Here is a 20,445-nt window from a genome sequence, read left to right as displayed (position 1 = left end):
ACACATATGTAAGTGTGCCCCTTTCAGGCCTTGCAGTTTATAGAGCAGATGGTATCAAGGCATGTCGTCTGTTTCTGTGGCTGACGGTTAACGCGGGTGTCGCCAACACAACCACCAACTGCCTTTACTTTTCCCAACTAATACCACTCGGCCACCAATCACAAATGTTTTTATATATACTATTATATTATTAGAGAATGACAAAATAAATGACTATAAAAAAAAAGGTTACATATATAATAAATTAGGACCTGCTTGTATTAATCTTTTTTTTTTCATTTGTAATGTCAGTTTACTAGCATCTAAAAACTTTAAAGACAATATAAACACATCCTGTTGGTATTGGTATTGGTATAGTTCACTCAACCCAGATCTAGTGTCATAGTAAACATGCTTGGAAACGGACAAAGATCTTCATTTCTAACAGATTATAAAAAAACAGAACCAGGAATTCAACCAGACGTAATATTTCCTGAGCGAGAACCTCATTCTATCTCTTCTTTAATACATTCAAATAGTTTGTGTCGAGCCTGAAAATAATTACAGTAGAATTCATTTCATATGGCGGATATTTTGTTGGCTTAGAAAAATACACTATGGCCAAAGTCAACCAACAGATATGTAAAGTATTCCCAGTGTCTGGTGAATATCATCTAAATATAAACTTAAAGACTGAACTCAATGACTTCTATATATCGTAATAATCCTTTTCTATAATCTATACACAGAGTGCTGCTGAAATAAGAGGGTTCACTATTGCCCGCCCCCCAGAAAAAAAAATTCACCTTTAGTTTGTGATAAAAATCCGAAACAATCTGCTTAAGCTATGCTGAAAACCAGAGTAAATGGGCCACTATAAGATCTGTGCCCAGGCGACCTTGAAGTTCAGAATGACAGCGCGATCCATCATGATGAACTAATTTTGGGTGTAGCACTTCCCGGACATGCTCTTAGGACTGACCATTAAAGGATCATTCCGGTCTTCCCGTCCAGGTTTTATTGCGTTGTCTCGTGAGGTGACCAGATCACATGCACTTCGACCCAAATCTGACCTACAGAAGTGTTCGTGTGTTCGTGTGTTTATGTGTTGGGGGGGGGAGAGGTCATGAGGTGGCGAGCATTGGGGGTCATGTTTCATTCACTATCCATCCCTTTCTCTCTCTCTCTTCTTTCTTTGCTTCCCTGTCTTTCTAGCCATTGAGATCAATAATCCATAAGTCGGATATTGGTCGATAGCTCAAACCAGAAATAATCTGTTATTTTTTCCTAATTTTTTTTTAATTTTCTTGTTTCTCTCATTGAGTCTACAGCTGATAGAGGCGATCAATGGCACCGTTTAATGGGAAACAAAAGGGGAAAATGAAAGGGCTGGTGAGTTTCAGTCCAAAAAGTGTGAAGCCTGTCAAAGGAACTGACTGCTAATCAAGTACACCGAGTGATTGATCTGTGTGTGTTGACTGAGACATTGATCTGTGTGTGTTGACTGAGACATTGATCTGTGTGTGTTGACTGAGACATTGATCTGTGAGTGTTGACTGAGACATTGATCTGTGTGTGTTGACTGAGACATTGATCTGTGTGTGTTGACTGAGACATTGATCTGTGTGTTGACTGAGACATTGATCTGTGTGTGTTGACTGAGACATTGATCTGTGTGTGTTGACTGAGACATTGATCTGTGTGTGTTGACTGAGACATTGATCTGTGTGCATGACTGAGACATTGATCTGTGTGCGTTGACTGAGACATTGATCTGTGTGTGTTGACTGAGACATTGATCTGTGTGTGTTGACTGAGACATTGATCTGTGTGTGTTGACTGAGACATTGATCTGTGTGTGTTGACTGAGACATTGATCTGTGAGTGTTGACTGAGACATTGATCTGTGTGTGTTGACTGAGACATTGATCTGTGTGTGTTGACTGAGACATTGATCTGTGTGTGTTGACTGAGACATTGATCTGTGTGTGTTGACTGAGACATTGATCTGTGTGCGTTGACTGAGACATTGATCTGTGTGTGTTGACTGAGACATTGATCTGTGTGTGTTGACTGAGACATTGATCTGTGTGTGTTGACTGAGACATTGGTCTGTGTGTGTTGACTGAGACATTGATCTGTGTGTGTTGACTGAGACATTGATCTGTGTGTGTTGACTGAGACATTGATCTGTGTGCGTTGACTGAGACATTGGTCTGTGTGCGTTGACTGAGACATTGATCTGTGTGCGTTGACTGAGACATTGATCTGTGTGTGTTGACTGAGACATTGATCTGTGTGCGTTGACTGAGACATTGATCTGTGTGTGTTGACTGAGACATTGATCTGTGTGTGTTGACTGAGACATTGATCTGTGTGTGTTGACTGAAGGATTGGTCTGTGTGTGTTGACTGAGACATTGATCTGTGTGTGTTGACTGAGACATTGATCTGTGTGTGTTGACTGAGACATTGATCTGTGTGTGTTGACTGAGACATTGATCTGTGTGTGTTGACTGAGACATTGATCTGTGTGTGTTGACTGAAGGATTGGTCTGTGTGTGTATGTGTGTGTGTTCTAAAAGAGAGATCTATAGGTATGGATAGATTAAATGGTTGATCAGTTTTAGTGTTTAATGTTTAAAGTTTAAAGTCTCTTGTCGTTCTCTACTCACTAATATTAAAATATATAGGTCCCTGTATACATTCCACAACTCTTTTCTCTAAACGGTAGAAACTTAGATCGAATCTCTATTATAGTGGTAAAATACCACTCACTGACTCGTTTATCAACTAGCAAAGAGATTCACATTAAATTTCGCACAGTGCCTTTTACCGCTTAGGTGCTCACTAAGAATCGTTTTGAGAGCTTTGCAAACCTGAACACCGCAATTCGTGGAAAAATCGCAAGCTTCCTAAGAAACCTTTGTATTTTATGTTCGGTATTTCCCCAAAGGTAGCAGACTATATATAGAAAGTAGAAGAAGTATCACTAACACAAAAGACTTCTTGTATTTTTAAAAGAAGTGATCTTTTTTTTTTAATTTATTTTGCGTTACTCATATTCGCTTCCTTGTAAACGCACTTTCTCTCTCTCTGTCTCTCTGTCTCTCTCTTTCTCTCTCTCTTTCTCTCCCTCTCTCTCCCCCCCCCCCCTCTCTCTCTCTCTTTCTCTGTCTTTTTCTCTCTCTTTCTTTCTCTCTTCCTTTCTCTCTCTCCCTCTCTCTCTCCCCCTCTTTCTCTCCGTGTATGTGTGTGAAAGCGGGTGTGTCTGTGGGAAGGGGATACGGTGTAAAACCAGATAGAGTATATTAGCTATTGAGAGACTGAAGAAAAGTCAGAGATTGTACGCAGGATTAACTTTTTTGTTGTGGAGGAGGGGGGGGCGGATAAGTAAAGGTGATACTAGAATTCACGGGCCAAATACATATGTGCGTACGTGTGTAGGGGAGGTGTTATAAAGCGTGTCATTCCAAATCAAGTCAAATGTCTATGTCCTAGATATAAGGATGCGCTGGGTGACAAACTTAACAAAAATGTTAGTTCCAAAAAGAGGAAGAGAGAGAGAAAGAGAGAATGAAAGAGAAAGAAAGCGGCTTTTTTATTTTATTGTAACAGATTGTCAAGGGTTAAAAAGTAGGAAGATAGCGCTAAGTCCCACATTTAGAAAGATGAACTTAAACATTCTCAAAGTTATTTGTTTAAACTTCCTTTCATCTCCACGGTCTAGATTTATATAGAGACCAACTTGCGAACTTTGAACTTTTAAATCTAATATGTCGGGCCTCAACTGATTCCTATTTCTGGTAGTTTACACTTCATTCACATTTCAAACTTATATCACCTTACAGCAGTGATGTCCAACACGGCCTGCGGACCATTTACTTTTCAAACTTATAACACCTTACAGCAGTGATGTCCAACACGGCCTGCGGACCATTTACATTTCAAACTTATATCACCTTACAGCAGTGATGTCCAACACGGCCTGCGGACCATTTACTTTTCAAACTTATATCACCTTACAGCAGTGATGTCCAACCTTACTCGGCCTGCGGACCATTTACATTTCCAAAACCCATGTTGCGGGCAACATCAACGAAAAGATACAAAAACCAAATTGTTCGCGGCTCAAATCAAGAATGCCGCCATATTTGTTTCGTAAAGCTGCTTATATGTAGTTGTTGTTTTTTAAAGCCATACTTTCTTTATAAACAACATATTGGCTTATTATCATGTTCCACAAACGAATAAAGATCTGTTCACTTTTTCTGGTAGGTTCTATATTCAGAATTCCCATCTCATAAACACACAAATGTTAAAGGTCATAGTACCAATCCATTAGAGAAATAGCGTCTTTTCCCCTTTCGGGAGGCCGCTAAAAATGTTGGCCCTAACGTAGGTAAAGTTACATTTTTCAACCTTTTCTTTTTTTTTTTTCTGGAAGGGGGGGGGGAGGGGATTTTCTACACTTTCTTCCAACGTTTTCGCGAGCCGGATCTGGCACTCGGGCCGTATTTTTGTCATCACTGCCCTACAGAGCTACTAAGTCTAGATGTAGGATACATTCTGCTGATTTGTCTCATTCAAGTTTCATCCAATTTTGTGTGTGTGTGTTTAAGTTTGGCTTCGTGTCCATTTTTTGTAGAACTTTTTCCACCTTCTGGCGCTACGACGTGACTCCCTCCTCCACCCAGCACCCCCATCTCCATGCTTGGGCCCGTGCTTAGGGCTAGAACCAGAGAATCCAGTCAAACATAACAGGCACATTTGTTTAGCGCGCGCCTTTTTTTTTCTCTATTTGTCGGGGTATAAATAATGCATACATCTATTAGAGGATGTTCTCCAGGGCCAAGTATCGAGCGTGTGTTGTCTACAGATGTGACTTTTATCTCTGAAAATAAATGCTGAAAAAAATGTTTTTTTATTTCACCCCAGGGCTACTCAAAATGTAATGACGTTCTGTATAAAAAGCATGGATGTCTGTAGAACTGGGACTACACATTAAAAAGCAAAACCTAGCTAGGAAAGGCACGAGATGCTAATGTAAGCATTTCGAAGCAATGCGTGGTCACTAGAAATTTACATAAGAACGTTGAGCATCTTGACCAACTCAAAAGAAGACATCTCATGTTTCGAGACGTTGCTAGATACTAGAAGACAGGAAGTCTTGAGACAAAACGTGTCTGCGAGTCTAAAAAAAAAAAAAGCTTATATAAGTGAGAGCACCGCACAATCACTGTCATACCTCTGATTACTGCAAAGTTTGTCTCTCCTTTTTCTCTATGAAAAATAATTGATTAACACTAATTGATAAACTACCATTGGTTAATTTTTGTTATTGATTCATATATTGTCTTCAAGCGATTTCTGCTATAAATAATTGTACAAAATATCAACTAGATCCGAGAATGAGAAATGGGAGAAAACCCTGTCAAAGAATCCACCCAGACAGACAGAACAAACAGAATAAGTTGATGTAAGCTTGGAAAAAAAAAAGCAAAAATTGAGTACACAGCAACATAGTTCAGTTCTATCGTACATACATGACTATTCTTGAAATTGTTTTATTTAAATCAATTCAGTAATGATATTGGAGGTTTTAAATGATTCAGATTTTCTTAGGATATCTAACTTTTAATTATTTAGCTGTATGCCTTCGTTTATTCCATCAATACATCCAATAGAATGCCTAAGGCACAGATTTTATAGTTTATACACTTAAATAAGTCTCAATGTGAGTTTTAAATGTATATTTCCGTAAGGTACATTGCACTATTTAATAGAGGACTCTACTCCTGAGATTTGTTATCATTAGAACTAGAATAAACTATAACACTTCCCAAGAGTCAAGGAAAGATAATTACTAGCATCAATTCTACGATTGTGACAAACACTGTATATCTTATAAGAAAGATAGATAATTAAAAATCTAATGAATTTTATATGATAAACTGAGACTTAGGAAAAACATTGACGATTAAATGAGATTCATTTTATCATTGTAGATATTCATGTGAATAGTGAACACTATTACATACAAACATAATTAATGCAAACACAACACTCTAGCACAGGACATATCCACAAGCACACAAAAATCATAATTACACATAACTTACATTGCCAAATAGACAACACACAATTACATATATGCAACGACACACAAACCTATACTCTCAAACAAAACTGCACATAAACAGTTCAGTGACCTATCAAGGGGGCTGATAGCCTAGTGTTGACTCGAGGAGAGATGTATTTGCGAAGCGCATGAAAGCAGAACAGAAACCTTCTTCCAGAGATTGTCTTCTCCCTCTGGTCCACAAAAGTGATTGGACCTTAGTGCCGTGAGCATGCTGTAGGCATGAAAGGTTGGACCTTAGTGCCGTGAGCATGCTGTAGGCATGAAAGGTTGGACCTTAGTGCCGTGAGCATGCTGTAGGCATGAAAGGTTGGACTTTAGTGCCGTGAGCATGCTGTAGGCATGAAAGGTTGGACCTTAGTGCCGTGAGCATGCTGTAGGCATGAAAGGTTGGACTTTAGTGCCGTGAGCATGCTGTAGGCATGAAAGGTTGAACCTTAGTGCCGTGAGCATGCTGTAGGCATGAAAGGTTGGACCATAGTGCTGTGAGCATGCTGTAGGCATGAAAGGTTGAACCTTAGTGCCGTGAGCATGCTGTAGGCATGAAAGGTTGAACCATAGTGCCGTGAGCATGCTGTAGGCATGAAAGGTTGAACCATAGTGCCGTGAGCATGCTGTAGGCATGAAAGGTTGAACCATAGTGCCGTGAGCATGCTGTAGGCATGAAAGGTTGGACCATAGTGCCGTGAGCATGCTGTAGGCATGAAAAGTTGGACCATAGTGCCGTGAGCATGCTGTAGGCATGAAAGGTTGAACCTTAGTGCCGTGAGCATGCTGTAGGCATGAAAGGTTGGACCATAGTGCTGTGAGCATGCTGTAGGCATGAAAGGTTGAACCTTAGTGCCGTGAGCATGCTGTAGGCATGAAAGGTTGAACCATAGTGCCGTGAGCATGCTGTAGGCATGAAAGGTTGGACCTTAGTGCCGTGAGCATGCTGTAGGCATGAAAGGTTGGACCATAGTGCCGAGAGCATGCTGTAGGCATGAAAGGTTGAACCATAGTGCCGTGAGCATGCTGTAGGCATGAAAGGTTGGACCATAGTGCCGTGAGCATGCTGTAGGCATGAAAGGTTGAACCATAGTGCCGTGAGCATGCTGTAGGCATGAAAGGTTGGACCTTAGTGCCGTGAGCATGCTGTAGGCATGAAAGGTTGGACCTTAGTGCCGTGAGCATGCTGTAGGCATGAAAGGTTGGACCATAGTGCCGAGAGCATGCTGTAGGCATGAAAGGTTGAACCATAGTGCCGTGAGCATGCTGTAGGCATGAAAGGTTGAACCATAGTGCCGTGAGCATGCTGTAGGCATGAAAGGTTGGACCATAGTGCCGTGAGCATGCTGTAGGCATGAAAGGTTGAACCATAGTGCCGTGAGCATGCTGTAGGCATGAAAGGTTGGACCATAGTGCCGTGAGCATGCTGTAGGCATGAAAGGTTGAACCATAGTGCCGTGAGCATGCTGTAGGCATGAAAGGTTGGACCATAGTGCCGTGTGCATGCTGTAGGCATGAAAGGTTGGACCATAGTGCCGTGAGCATGCTGTAGGCATGAAAGGTTGAACCATAGTGCCGTGAGCATGCTGTAGGCATGAAAGGTTGGACCTTAGTGCCGTGAGCATGCTGTAGGCATGAAAGGTTGGACCAGAGTGCCGTGAGCATGCTGTAGGCATGAAAGGTTGAACCATAGTGCCGTGAGCATGCTGTAGGCATGAAAGGTTGGACCATAGTGCCGTGAGCATGCTGTAGGCATGAAAGGTTGAACCATAGTGCCGTGAGCATGCTGTAGGCATGAAAGGTTGGACCAGAGTGCCGTGAGCATGCTGTAGGCATGAAAATTACGTAAAATAAGAAAATCGAGTAAAAAAATGCCCTCACACACCAAACTATAAAAGAAAACTATATGCAGAGCTCCCTGATTTGGAAACCACTGCGTAGTTCATCTCATGTATTGGTCTAGTCATCTGAACACTCCAACAGTTCATCTCATGTATTGGTCTAGTCATCTGAACACTCCAACAGTTCATCTCATGTATTGGTCTAGTCATCTGAACACTCCAATAGTTCATCTCATGTATTGGTCTAGTCATCTGAACACTCCAATAGTTCATCTCATCTATTGGTCTAGTCATCTGAACGTTCCAACATAAAAATAAGAACAAGGAAGAAGAACACACCAAACTTCACACTTTTCAGGTAAGCATGCACTGACACTTACAAAGACAGATTTCTGTTACTTTTAAACTTAACGTTTAGAACTCAACTCTATTAAAAAAATGACCTCTTGTGCTAAAGTGTAACTGTACCTTGATTATAACTAGAATATACTCCCTATCATCATAAAGTGAAATTCACCGAATGTAAATAGATTCAAATTCAACTTTCTCAAAGCAGTAAGACCCTGTCTGAGTTATCCGAAAGGGTTAACAATAGACTGCCTAGTGAACAATAAGCAAAGAATGTCATCACAGTAGGTCAGGTCATTTAAGAGTATATGTTTCTTAATACTTTAGAGCATGAGCCAAAGTGCTTAGGCTAAGAGTCTGATGGGCTTGTGAGCTGTCTGGCCAATAACACTGACGTGATGGTTGGTCATTGAAACATTCGCTTGTCTTCATTACCTGTGGTCTGGAACTAATAACCAGCTGGATAAGGTGTTTAGATATTTTCAATCAATTTATTGACTGTCTCTCTCTCTATCTATCTATCTATCTATCTATCTATCTATCTATCTATCTATCTATCTATCTATCTATCTATCTATCTATCTATCTCACAAACACACACACATACACATACTTCCTAATACAATGACACAAGCCACATAATTTAGGGTTAATAACTGCAATGGTATAGTCGAGATCCTTTTTTGAGCCAGTGCTTCAATGTCTTGACTCCGAGCCAGTGCTTCAATGTCTTGACTCCGAGCCAGTGCTTCAATGTCTTGACTCCGAGCCAGTGCTTCAATGTCTTGACTCCGAGCCAGTGCTTCAATGTCTTGACTCCGAGCCAGTGCTTCAATGTCTTGACTCAAGGGCCAGTGCTTCAATGCTTAAGTCTTGACTCCGAGCCAGTGCTTCAATGTCTTGACTCCGAGCCAGTGCTTCAATGTCTTGACTCCGAGCCAGTGCTTCAATGTCTTGACTCCGAGCCAGTGCTTCAATGTCTTGACTCCGAGCCAGTGCTTCAATGCTTAAGTCTTGACTCCGAGCCAGTGCTTCAATGCTTAAGTCTTGACTCCGAGCCAGTGCTTCAATGCTTAAGTCTTGACTCCGAGCCAGTGCTTCAATGTCTTGACTCCGAGCCAGTGCTTCAATGCTTAAGTCTTGACTCCGAGCCAGTGCTTCAATGTCTTGACTCCGAGCCAGTGCTTCAATGCTTAAGTCTTGACTCCGAGCCAGTGCTTCAATGCTTAAGTCTTGACTCCGAGCCAGTGCTTCAATGCTTAAGTCTTGACTCCGAGCCAGTGCTTCAATGCTTAAGTCTTGACTCCGAGCCAGTGCTTCAATGCTTAAGTCTTGACTCCGAGCCAGTGCTTCAATGCTTAAGTCTTGACTCCGAGCCAGTGCTTCAATGCTTAAGTCTTGACTCCGAGCCAGTGCTTCAATGCTTAAGTCTTGACTCCGAGCCAGTGCTTCAATGCTTAAGTCTTGACTCTTAGCCAGTGCTTCAATGCTTAAGTCTTGACTCTTAGCCAGTGCTTCAATGCTTAAGTCTTGACTCCGAGCCAGTGCTTAAGTCTTGACTCTTAGCCAGTGCTTCAATGCTTAAGTCTTGACTCTTAGCCAGTGCTTCAATGCTTAAGTCTTGACTCTTAGCCAGTGCTTCAATGCTTAAGTCTTGACTCTTAGCCAGTGCTTCAATGCTTAAGTCTTGACTCTTAGCCAGTGCTTCAATGCTTAAGTCTTGACTCCGAGCCAGTGCTTCAATGCTTAAGTCTTGACTCTTAGCCAGTGCTTCAATGCTTAAGTCTTGACTCTTAGCCAGTGCTTCAATGCTTAAGTCTTGACTCCGAGTACTCCGATCCAGTGCTTCAATGCTTAAGTCTTGACTCTTAGCCAGTGCTTCAATGCTTAAGTCTTGACTCTTAGCCAGTGCTTCAATGCTTAAGTCTTGACTCCGAGCCAGTGCTTCAATGCTTAAGTCTTGACTCCGAGCCAGTGCTTCAATGCTTAAGTCTTGACTCCGAGTACTCCGAGCCAGTGCTTCAATGCTTAAGTCTTGACTTCGAGTACTCCGAGCCAGTGCTTCAATGCTTAAGTCTTGACTCCGAGCCAGTGCTTCAATGCTTAAGTCTTGACTCCGAGCCAGTGCTTCAATGCTTAAGTCTTGACTCCGAGTACTCCGAGCCAGTGCTTCAATGCTTAAGTCTTGACTTCGAGTACTCCGAGCCAGTGCTTCAATGCTTAAGTCTTGACTCCGAGCCAGTGCTTCAATGCTTAAGTCTTGACTCCGAGCCAGTGCTTCAATGCTTAAGTCTTGACTCCGAGTACTCCGAGCCAGTGCTTCAATGCTTAAGTCTTGACTCCGAGCCAGTGCTTCAATGCTTAAGTCTTGACTCCGAGCCAGTGCTTCAATGCTTAAGTCTTGACTCCGAGCCAGTGCTTCAATGCTTAAGTCTTGACTCCGAGCCAGTGCTTCAATGCTTAAGTCTTGACTCCGAGCCAGTGCTTCAATGCTTAAGTCTTGACTCCGAGCCAGTGCTTCAATGCTTAAGTCTTGACTCCGAGCCAGTGCTTCAATGCTTAAGTCTTGACTCCGAGCCTGTGCTTCAATGCTTAAGTCTTGACTCCGAGCCAGTGCTTCGATAATTAAGTCTTGACTCTTAGCCAGTTAAGAAAATTGTCTTTACTAAGATAGTATGCAATGATTTGATAATTATCTATAAACTTATATTATATTTCTAAATTGTACATTTCTTACAATGTCTAACCTAATACAATACTTAGAAATACACAAAGATAAAGGCACATTCCTTATTCCATATGCTAGGACAAAGTTGTATAAATGCTCCTTCTTCGATAGTGCTATTAGAGCATGGAATGGGTTGCTTGAGCCAGCCAGGAAAACCAATGTCTTGACAGAAATTAAGTCATTGGTTAACATGCATGACTAGATTGAGCTAGGAACACGCGTAGGGCGTAATCATCTTCTTTTTTTTTTGAAGTAATGTCTGTATTTTATAAGATAAGATATAAGATAGTGTCAGTAAGTATTCACGTGTTTGCATGTGTGTGTGTAAGTTCAAACATTACATTTTTTGTATCGATTTGTGTAGATCGATTTGATAGAAGTTAGAACCATTGTTCCCAATTTGTATAAAACTGAATGAACATCCATTGTAATACATTGTTAAAGACGTGAAGTCTAAACAAAGCTATTGAAAACAATAAGCAAACTTAAAAAAACAAACAAAGCTTATATTAAGTGTAGTTGCATCCATTGGATCTGTCATGTAATTAAATTTGTAATAGAGCTAGCCTAATAATAATGAATCTGTGCGATTAGAAATATTTTTTTTTAACTAATTGGTTTTGTTTAGCTCTATTTCATGCTTTTAGCTTTCTCAATAAGCTATGATCCTATCATTTGCCTGGGCCAGTTGGAAAGATGTAGGGGGGAGAAAGTAGGGGGTACCTGGGTGATGACTTTTTATATCTATTTATTTCAATAAAAAAAAAAGAAAGCGACCTAAATTCGAACTCAAGAGCTAAGTGCTCCTCGACCTCAACCCATTACGGTGACCACCGGGCCAGGGGGCTGCTTAGTTATTTACATTTTTTTCTATAAACAATAAAGGAGACTAATTCAACTAATAGCACTTTTATCAGTAAAGGAAAATTTATTTCTATTGTTCGAGATAACAAACACAATAATTAATTAACAATAGTTTATCAACTAATTGGTTAATTTTTTTAAATTGATTCTTGAGTTGGCATGTAAAAGAAATAATTGTGTAAAATTTTATCTTGATCAGAGATTGAGTGTTAGAGAAATAACGTGTACGAAATTCTATTAGCCTAAATAGGGTTAATAGACAGACAGTCAAAGTGGATCTAAGCGTCGTAAACATCTCAGTAGTCGTGTTGCACATTGTAAAGTTTGTACTGGTTCATCATTTCATTGTAAAGTTTGTACTGGCTCATCATTTCATTGTAAAGTTTGTACTGGTTCATCATTTCATTGTTAACAAAATCGTAAGTCTGAAAAAAAAAGTACTGAAAAAATTGTACTTACTCTGGTTTCATAAACATGTACACTTTTATGAGATACACAAAGTACTTTTAATGAAGTGGACTATTTCCCCATCACGTAAACGTGGTACATTATAAATATATAATAAACTGTCTATAAAAGTATACCTTGGGGTGCAGTAAAGTAGCGTCTTGAGACAAATTAAGATGACCTCGGGTCAGCTTTACCCAGATCAGTACTGATTGGGACTGTTGGGTGGGGATGTCCAGTGGCTGGAGTGACTGTCCCAGCTCATTAGTGGCTTTACCAGAGACTTTAGCCGATGGTCATGTACTGGAGGGCTACTGGTCATCTGGAGAGATCTCTGGACTTTGATGTCTCCTTCTGAAGACTGGTCTACCTTATAACAAACTTCTAGTCTTGGATTATGTCCGAGTGGTCACCAGAATCTGGGATTACGTAAGGACTGTCATGGTAGACATCTTCCCTATTAGTTCTCTATAATGAACGTCCTCTTGAAGGGAGCAAATATTTGAGTCAAACTCATAACAGCAGTAGTGCACATTTTCATACATGGCGGCAAAACTATACAAATCTAGATTTGTTGGCGTATCCGGTGTAGAGAATCCAGGACGTGTTGCTAAGCTATGTATTTGGACAGATGTAAGAGACCAGTGCACTGCGCAGCGCTGAGGAGTCACATTTTCTAATCGCTTCTGTTTGTTGTACATAATAATTCTAATATGGAGCTGGCTTTAGACTTTCACTCTATGACTTAAAACTTGATTTAAAACAAATTGGAAACTAACTAGCAGGTAATACTGAAGATTTGATACGAACATCAACCGCCACGAATTGAGATAGTATTACAATTAAAAGCTCAATGCTATTTTAGTTGGCAACGATGACGTTCAATGTAGTGTCCTTGACATTCTTAGTTTATAATGAACATCTTGAAATGATTCAATACAAAAAAAAGACATTCGGTGACGTTTTTTTTAAAAATCTTTTTGGTTGTTGTTGTTGTTGTTGTATATATTCCTACTATTAGCTCACATTTTCTTCCTGGTCAAAGAAAGTTGGAGAGTGAAATCGAATCATTGATCTCAAGATTAACTAGCAGTATAACTCAAAGGCTAATGACGGGAATGATGTGTTTTTGATCCCTATCATGGCTTATCATCTTTTAGTCCAATCCAAATAAAATGTTTAGTTTACCAGTCTAGGTTTATAGTGGTTGTATGGAGATTAAATGGAGCAGAAATCAGAAAAAGAAAATTACAAAACCAAATAGCAATTCTTTTTTTTTTCTTCTCTTCTTCTTTCTTCTCTTTCTTCTCTGAAGATGTCCATGATATCTAGAAATAGCTGACTAGCTGTTGAAGATGTCCATTATATCTAGAAATAGCTGACTAGCTGTTGAAGATGTCCATGATATCTAGAAATAGCTGACTAGCTGTTGAAGATGTCCATGATATCTAAAAATAGCTGACTGGCTCTTGAAGATGTCCATGATGTCTAGAAATAGCTGACTAGCTGTTGAAGATGTCCATGATATCTAGAAATAGCTGACTAGCTGTTGTTTTAAATATCGGAAGTGTTAATAAATTAAGTATCCCAAAAGACATTTGATAATTTTTCGAACTGTTTAGGACTGTAAAAATCAAATTTGTAAGAACTTTTGATTGTACAATAAAGAACTTTTTTTTTGTTGGAAACAGAGGTCTTTCTATTTGGAAAGACAATGGCATAGCCCTCGACATTAAAATCAGACTGATAATCTCATTGGTCATGGACACTTTCTGGCGAATCTTGGACGCTAAGTGCAGTACTAGAGAAGACGATCCTAGCAATGGAATTGAGATGTTATAGAAGGATCTTAGGTATCACCGACAAATCAGAAATGTGGAAATTGGTAACATGATCCTAAGGGCAATCGGGCCCAACGGATCACTGTAATAGAACACAAACTAAAACTTAAGGGCAATATCACAAGGTCCTTAGGGCTCACAAAAACCTTCCTTCAGGGAACAGTATCAGGGAAAAGAAGTGGAAGAATACAAAGAAAACAATGGGTAGGACAACATCAAAGAGTGGAAAATTCCTGCCATTGGAAGGGTTTCTAGTTAAAGCAAAAGACAGAGAGGATAGGAGGAAGACGGTTGACAGATCATATGTGGTGCCCCAACGGCTTAACAAACTAAGGAATAATTGAAGGGTAAAGGCAAAGACATATATATATATATATATATCAGTTACTTTGCATTATTAATACCCCTTATCCTTTTTTAAAATGTATTTTGGGTTTTGAAAGAAAGTTGTATTCATTGTATTTTTAGTTTGCTTGCGATTTGAACTTCTTGGGTAAGTATTATGCATAACATTTATATTAAGCATAACATTTATATATTTATATTTATGTATAACATTTATAAAAAAAAAAGGATTAATATTTTCTTTCTTATGGCCATGTATTTTTATGATGCACGTTTTTGCCGTCTGGACTATTATGTGCTGGGGGTGAATTGATCGTGTCAAGATGAGACCGAGAGAGAATGTCTTTCTGTAACAACTTAAGGAGAGTCCGCTCATCCTATGGTATAATCTAGACTGTGTCTATGTGTCCCTGTGGTCCAGCATTCTAGTACTTTGTTATCAACCACTTCAGTCAAAGTTCGGACCAACTAGTCACAATTCGTATTCCAGACATCTCAAATACATGACCTGACACACAAGTCATAATTGGTGTTCCAAAAACAGTTTAGGGCTGAGATACACAGACTGGCTGTTAATGTGAATTTATTTATTAGTGAAAATAAATTTAGTGAGGGGGATACTTTTTGAGGGACACCGGTCATCAGAACGCCACAAAACCCTTGCCAAAGAATGTCAGAACAAATGCATGTAAAGGGTATGAAAAAAGTGGACTCTGCAATTTCCTCTGGCATACTTCGATGCTGATTGATAAATATATAGATGAACTCCTAGTCAAAGCAAATTTTGATTACTCTCCTGTGACTTATTAAAATTCAATCAGTGTTTTTCTGAATGACTGTACGCATTTCATACATAATAAAAGATTGCGATATGCCTACACGCATTGTTCTTTTCTTTCTGTGCCAACCCACCACAACAATATTCATTACACTATTGGGTGACGTGTGTACAGGGAACTGGCGTTCAGGACTATAGGGCGCCAGCAAAGTTATAAAAATATAATTTAAAAATCTTATCAAAAGATAAAAAACACAAAATCACTTATATATATATATATATATATATATATATATATATATATATATATATAAATGCTGCAGGTATAAGCTCAGGTATTACCTGAAAGGTCTGAAAGGGGAACTTTACTTTTTACTTACTTGATTAACTAATTGGTTCATTTTTTTTACTTATTCTTGTATTGTCATAGACAACGAATCATTGTGCGAAATTTCCACTAGATCCGAAAATGAGTTTTGAGTTTTTGGCACATCGGCACACTTTAGGCCATGTCGTGCCCGTAATCCTTCCAGGCAAGTTGCTCAAGGGTTACTCTCCCTTCATACCACAAGAATGAGAAGTAGGACAAAGTGTTATACATTGTATGTGCAAGTTGTATTCAGATCAATTAAAAGCTCAATGCTATTCAGATCAACCAAGACTGTGCACTCTCCTTTTAGGAGACCACAAGAAACATAATAAAGTACCGACCCTCACACGGGCCGCAAAAGTCGGGATGGTTATCACGAGTGAATTGTCACTCTTAACAAGGGTAAGACACTTCCGCCTGTTCTTTTAATAGAACTAGATAAGTGCAGGACAAAATGTAAACACAAATTAGTAGAAAGAATTTATAGAACACAAACAAGAGAGTAGAATTACAAAAACTAAAGAAAAATGAGCGATAATAAAATATATTTCCGCTTACATCAGAAAAAGCTTCTTCAAACATTCATTTTATATTTGCTTTTCAAATATTAAACTTGGTGACCACAAAGCATCATATTATCCTTCCATACATACATAACATACGTAGGAAAGATAAATTGACAGCAATACAAAGATTAGCTTCAGAGTCTAGAACCCTTTGAAAGAAATGAAGAGGCATCGTTTAAGTGTAAGATAAGATGATATTCATCACACAAACAGAAATAATAACAAGACTTCCAATCTTTGCATCATTTCAAGCAGATTTGCCAATGTTTACAGTAAAATATTAATGCACGCCATAGTTTATACAGACATATTACAACGTGACATGTGTCCAAACACTGTCGGAACATCTTTGGATTAGTGGCTTAGAGACAAATACGAGATTATTTTGCAATGAATAACATTAAGCTAACAGGACTCTTATTGCTTCCCTATCACAAGATGTATATTTGACCTCCTGCGTCTGTTCGCGTAATTGATGTGGATTTGTCAAGAGACGCGGACAGGAAGGGTTCTAGACATTTCTCATCAGGATTCCGCCACGGTGTGTGCTAAAAATACCTTGACAAACTTTTCAAATGTATACAGTGTCATTAAGTAGACCCCTTCATTAAGTAGACCCCTGTCATTAAGTAGACCCCTGTCATTAAGTAGACCCCTGTCATTAAGTAGACCATGTCATTAAGTAGACCATGTCATTAACCCTGTCATTAAGTAGACCCTGTCATTAACCCTTACATTAAGCATATGAATAAGTAGACCCAGCCATTAAGCCGACCCTTTCATTAAGCCTGTCATTAAGCCTATTATTAATTAGACCCTGTCATTAAGTAAACGCTGTCGCTGTATAGCATTGCATATTGGAAACAAAATCAACGGCCATAAGGAGCGTTAAGAAAAGTTTAAATATAAAGAACAGTTTACAAGAAGAATTCAGATACTAGATAGTACCAGGCAAATCTTATTAGCTACCTAATAGATGACCTCCCCTGCACTTATATATAAGGCTTGTCTTCGATTCCGAAGATTAGTGAGGAATACAGTATTTCCCGTGGGTGCGCAGCCCCAGCTGTGACCTACATATTTTGCCACATCCAGGCAAGCATAACCATTGTCCGCAGATGGTCGATTTAGATTTTCTTTTCGTCGTCTGCGTTTGTCCTCGGCAGCAGATTTTCTTTTGGTCTCAAATGTGTATCCCTCGGTCTTCGTGAGTGACCTCCAGCTGTCTCGTTCCGACGCCGCATGCAGCCAGGTGCTCTCTCCTATGTCAGCCAAGGAAGTTGACGCCTAAGCTGGTCTTTGAAGCGTTTCCATGGGGCGCCTCTGTTACGTCGACCACCTTTTAGCTCACCAAAAAAAGAATGCCTTTGGCATACGTTCGTCTCCCATACGGGATACGTGCCCTGCCCAGCGTAACTGTCGGACCATAAGAAGTCCCTCTATACTGTCCATACCGGCGTTCGCAAGGACATCGCTGTTTGTAGTGCGGTCCTGCCACCGTATGTCCTGCGCTTAGAACCGTACTATATCATATGTACAGACTTAACTCATAAGCTGGACATGTGAACATATCAATGTTGTTTCAGCCCACATAACCTTTGAACTGCACGGCCCAGTGGAGCTTGCGATATATAGTTAGGTTAGGTTAACATACAGAACATAAAAAAATAATTACCTTTTTTAAAGACTTCGAAGACAGGACCGTCAGAGAGTAATCTGTCTTAAGGGATAGTTCCAACAGCTTTGTGGTTTCTCTGGAGAAGATCTAGAGACATTTCAACCATGGCTTTGCACAGCACTGAATCCAACTAATCGAAAGACTCTGTGGGTATTCAGAATAAAGGTTGTTGTCGGATGCAATATAGAAATGTGCATGAAAGACAGATGCAGCGTAACAAAAAGACAAAACGAATGAGATCGAGACACAGAGATTGAATGTGACTGAGGAAGAGTGCCACACAGTCATAGAGTGAAGAGGTACAGAGATACAAAGAGAGAGAGAGAGAGAGAGAGAGAGAGTGAGCGAAATTGAAAGAAAGACTTAGTAAAAGATAAAGAAACAAAAAAAGAATAGAGCCTAAGAGTAATCAGTGGGAGAAGACTTATGGAAAGATAGAAGAGACAATGAGAAAGGAAAAAAAGAGTGAAAAGATGTCTTAGGGATAGATTGAAAGATTTGAGAGAGAGAGAGAGACAGAGATACAGAGGAGAAAGAGAGAGAGAGAGAGAGAGAGAGAATTTGATAGCTGAAGATAAATTATATTATGTCCAGAATCTAAAAATAATCTTTGTCCAAACTCTCGCGACAATCTGTACACAGAATTAAACGCAAACAGTTTTAATATCAACAGACTGCTAATCAAACTCCCGTCCTCTCGTGACTTAGGTTGTGAATAAAACATAACTTGACCACTTCCAGGAAACGTAATGGCAGACGATGTTGGTGTTCAGGTCAGTAATGAATAATTCTCAATCTATTCCCCCAGACAAGCCCCCCTGGTGCATTAGTTAACAGCCATGGAGACAATTAGGTCCGGTTACAGACCAATTAGTTGGAATGCACTTTTGAAAGATTCTATTTGTTTAGAGTCAGTATTTCAAAGAAACTGGTGATTTAAGACTGGATAATTGGAATGTTTAGATGCTACTGGATATATTTGAGAAAGAAATATTACATTTTATATCTAGAAATACAACATGATGAAAATATAAGATGGAAATATATCTGACTTATCTGTTGTTTCAATGGGTTTGGGGAGTTCTTTTTACTGAGCTTAGCTAACAATTAAACTTCTATCACCCTAGTTAATGATTATCCAAACAAAAAAGGGTTAGCTTGTTAGACTATTGATACTCAACTTCAAAGTTATAATGTATTGATCGTAATTGAATAAACAAAAGACAGAAAAGGTAACTCATTTAAGCAACTATAGGGCAGAAAAAAATATACTATGTTAAAAAAAACTTGTCAAAGTGGAAGTACTCCAAATATAAAACTCTATTACTCAGTAATGTAGAGGTTATCTCCCTTTTTCGATACGAAACAAAATAATTAATTACCGATAATTAAATTAAGTGGTGGTTATTTTTTTTTTTTTATTTATTCATGCTTTAAATTTTTTAACTTTCTGCTGAATACCCCCTCCATTTATATGTCATTGGACCATTGTGCACCGAGTATGCTAAAGATGGACATGAAAAATGAGCTATTAAAAAAAGTAATTTATGGGGAAAAAAACCTAAAAAGAACTAAATCTATGTTTTAAATACCAATGGAAATAAAAACTGATTCTATGTTTTAAATACCAATGGAAACAAAAACTGATTCTATGTTTAAATACAATGGTTAAAAATAAGACCATCTCTCTGTTGAACACATAGCGTTAAATAAGACATGACGTAAAGAATCTAAACAATGGCGTCGTCAGAGAGACAGAAAGGTTGAAATAAGAGACAATAAAACAAGGGAATATATATTGTCCGCGGACTTTCTATTTCCAAAAGTCATTGTGCTACTGTCAAATATGTCGTCTGCTGATTTCTGGAGTCCAGGAAAGACAAAACAAAGTTATACATGTCATCTTCATTTTTTGAAATGTAAATATAAATTGTTTTATTCTTTTATAATCAATTATATATCGCAGACTAGAAGGATTATGAGAGGAGAAAGAGAGAGAGAAAGAGAGAGAGAGAGAGAGAGAGAGAGATTCTTAAAGGGTATACAAAATACAACATATTATCCTTGAAAAAAAACTAAACATGCACTTTGATTAAGTTACAGATACCATTTTTTACATAAAAGAAATGAAATTTTAAATGTTAATTCTCATTCATAGATTTACATTTCTCTTCTATAACTATTCTATTCAATTATTTCATTTCGACATGTCTTCCAGATAAACACATCGTGGTTAGTATGTAGCGATTTGAGTTGATATGATAGGATATAACATATTGTTAGGGTTATTGTTGTTTTTTTTTTTAATTTATGAATTAAATCGAATTATGTGTACATATTCACTACAATGTTCAATGTCTAATATTTATATTGTCACCTAGAAATGTGAAATTATTCCTTCTCAGAAAAGATGCGGGGGAAAAATGCAATAATGAGTCTATAATGAGTGTACATATCTAATACAGAACTTCCTACTTACATGTACCTGTGTAGCTCAGCATTAATTTAACTATCTAGTCGTTATAGAATAA

General features: G+C 38.8%; 3 protein-coding genes across 5 annotated transcripts in view; 1 reads left to right on the top strand and 2 right to left on the bottom strand.

Moving 5' to 3' along the window:
* Positions 1-20,445, bottom strand: part of LOC106067899 (prolactin-releasing peptide receptor-like) — a 166,129-nt gene that overhangs the window by 93,319 nt on the left and 52,365 nt on the right. For all 3 annotated transcript variants that reach the window (XM_056010122.1, XM_056010121.1, XM_056010128.1), the window contains one exon: positions 17,912-18,058. The gene's annotated coding sequence lies outside the window, so the exon portion shown is untranslated. The remainder of the gene's footprint in view (positions 1-17,911; positions 18,059-20,445) is intronic.
* LOC129925901 (adventurous-gliding motility protein Z-like) lies at positions 9,129-12,658 on the bottom strand. The gene is made up of 3 exons (XM_056027431.1): positions 12,614-12,658; positions 9,858-10,935; positions 9,129-9,826 (listed from the first exon to the last, which is right to left on the bottom strand). Exons 1-3 carry the CDS (start codon positions 12,656-12,658, stop codon positions 9,129-9,131), a joined length of 1,821 nt encoding a protein of 606 aa, XP_055883406.1.
* The window catches only part of LOC129925881 (uncharacterized), a 48,091-nt gene continuing 46,309 nt past the window's right edge, over positions 18,664-20,445 (top strand). The window contains exon 1 of the mRNA XM_056027334.1: positions 18,664-18,687. Within this exon, the coding sequence (XP_055883309.1) occupies positions 18,664-18,687 (24 nt within the window). The remainder of the gene's footprint in view (positions 18,688-20,445) is intronic.

The sequence above is a fragment of the Biomphalaria glabrata genome, chromosome 1, assembly GCF_947242115.1.
Source record: "Biomphalaria glabrata chromosome 1, xgBioGlab47.1, whole genome shotgun sequence".
NCBI classification, from domain to species: Eukaryota; Metazoa; Mollusca; class Gastropoda; family Planorbidae; genus Biomphalaria; species Biomphalaria glabrata.
Note: the sequence above shows the minus strand (reverse complement) of the source record. Positions and strands in the feature narration are given on the sequence as shown.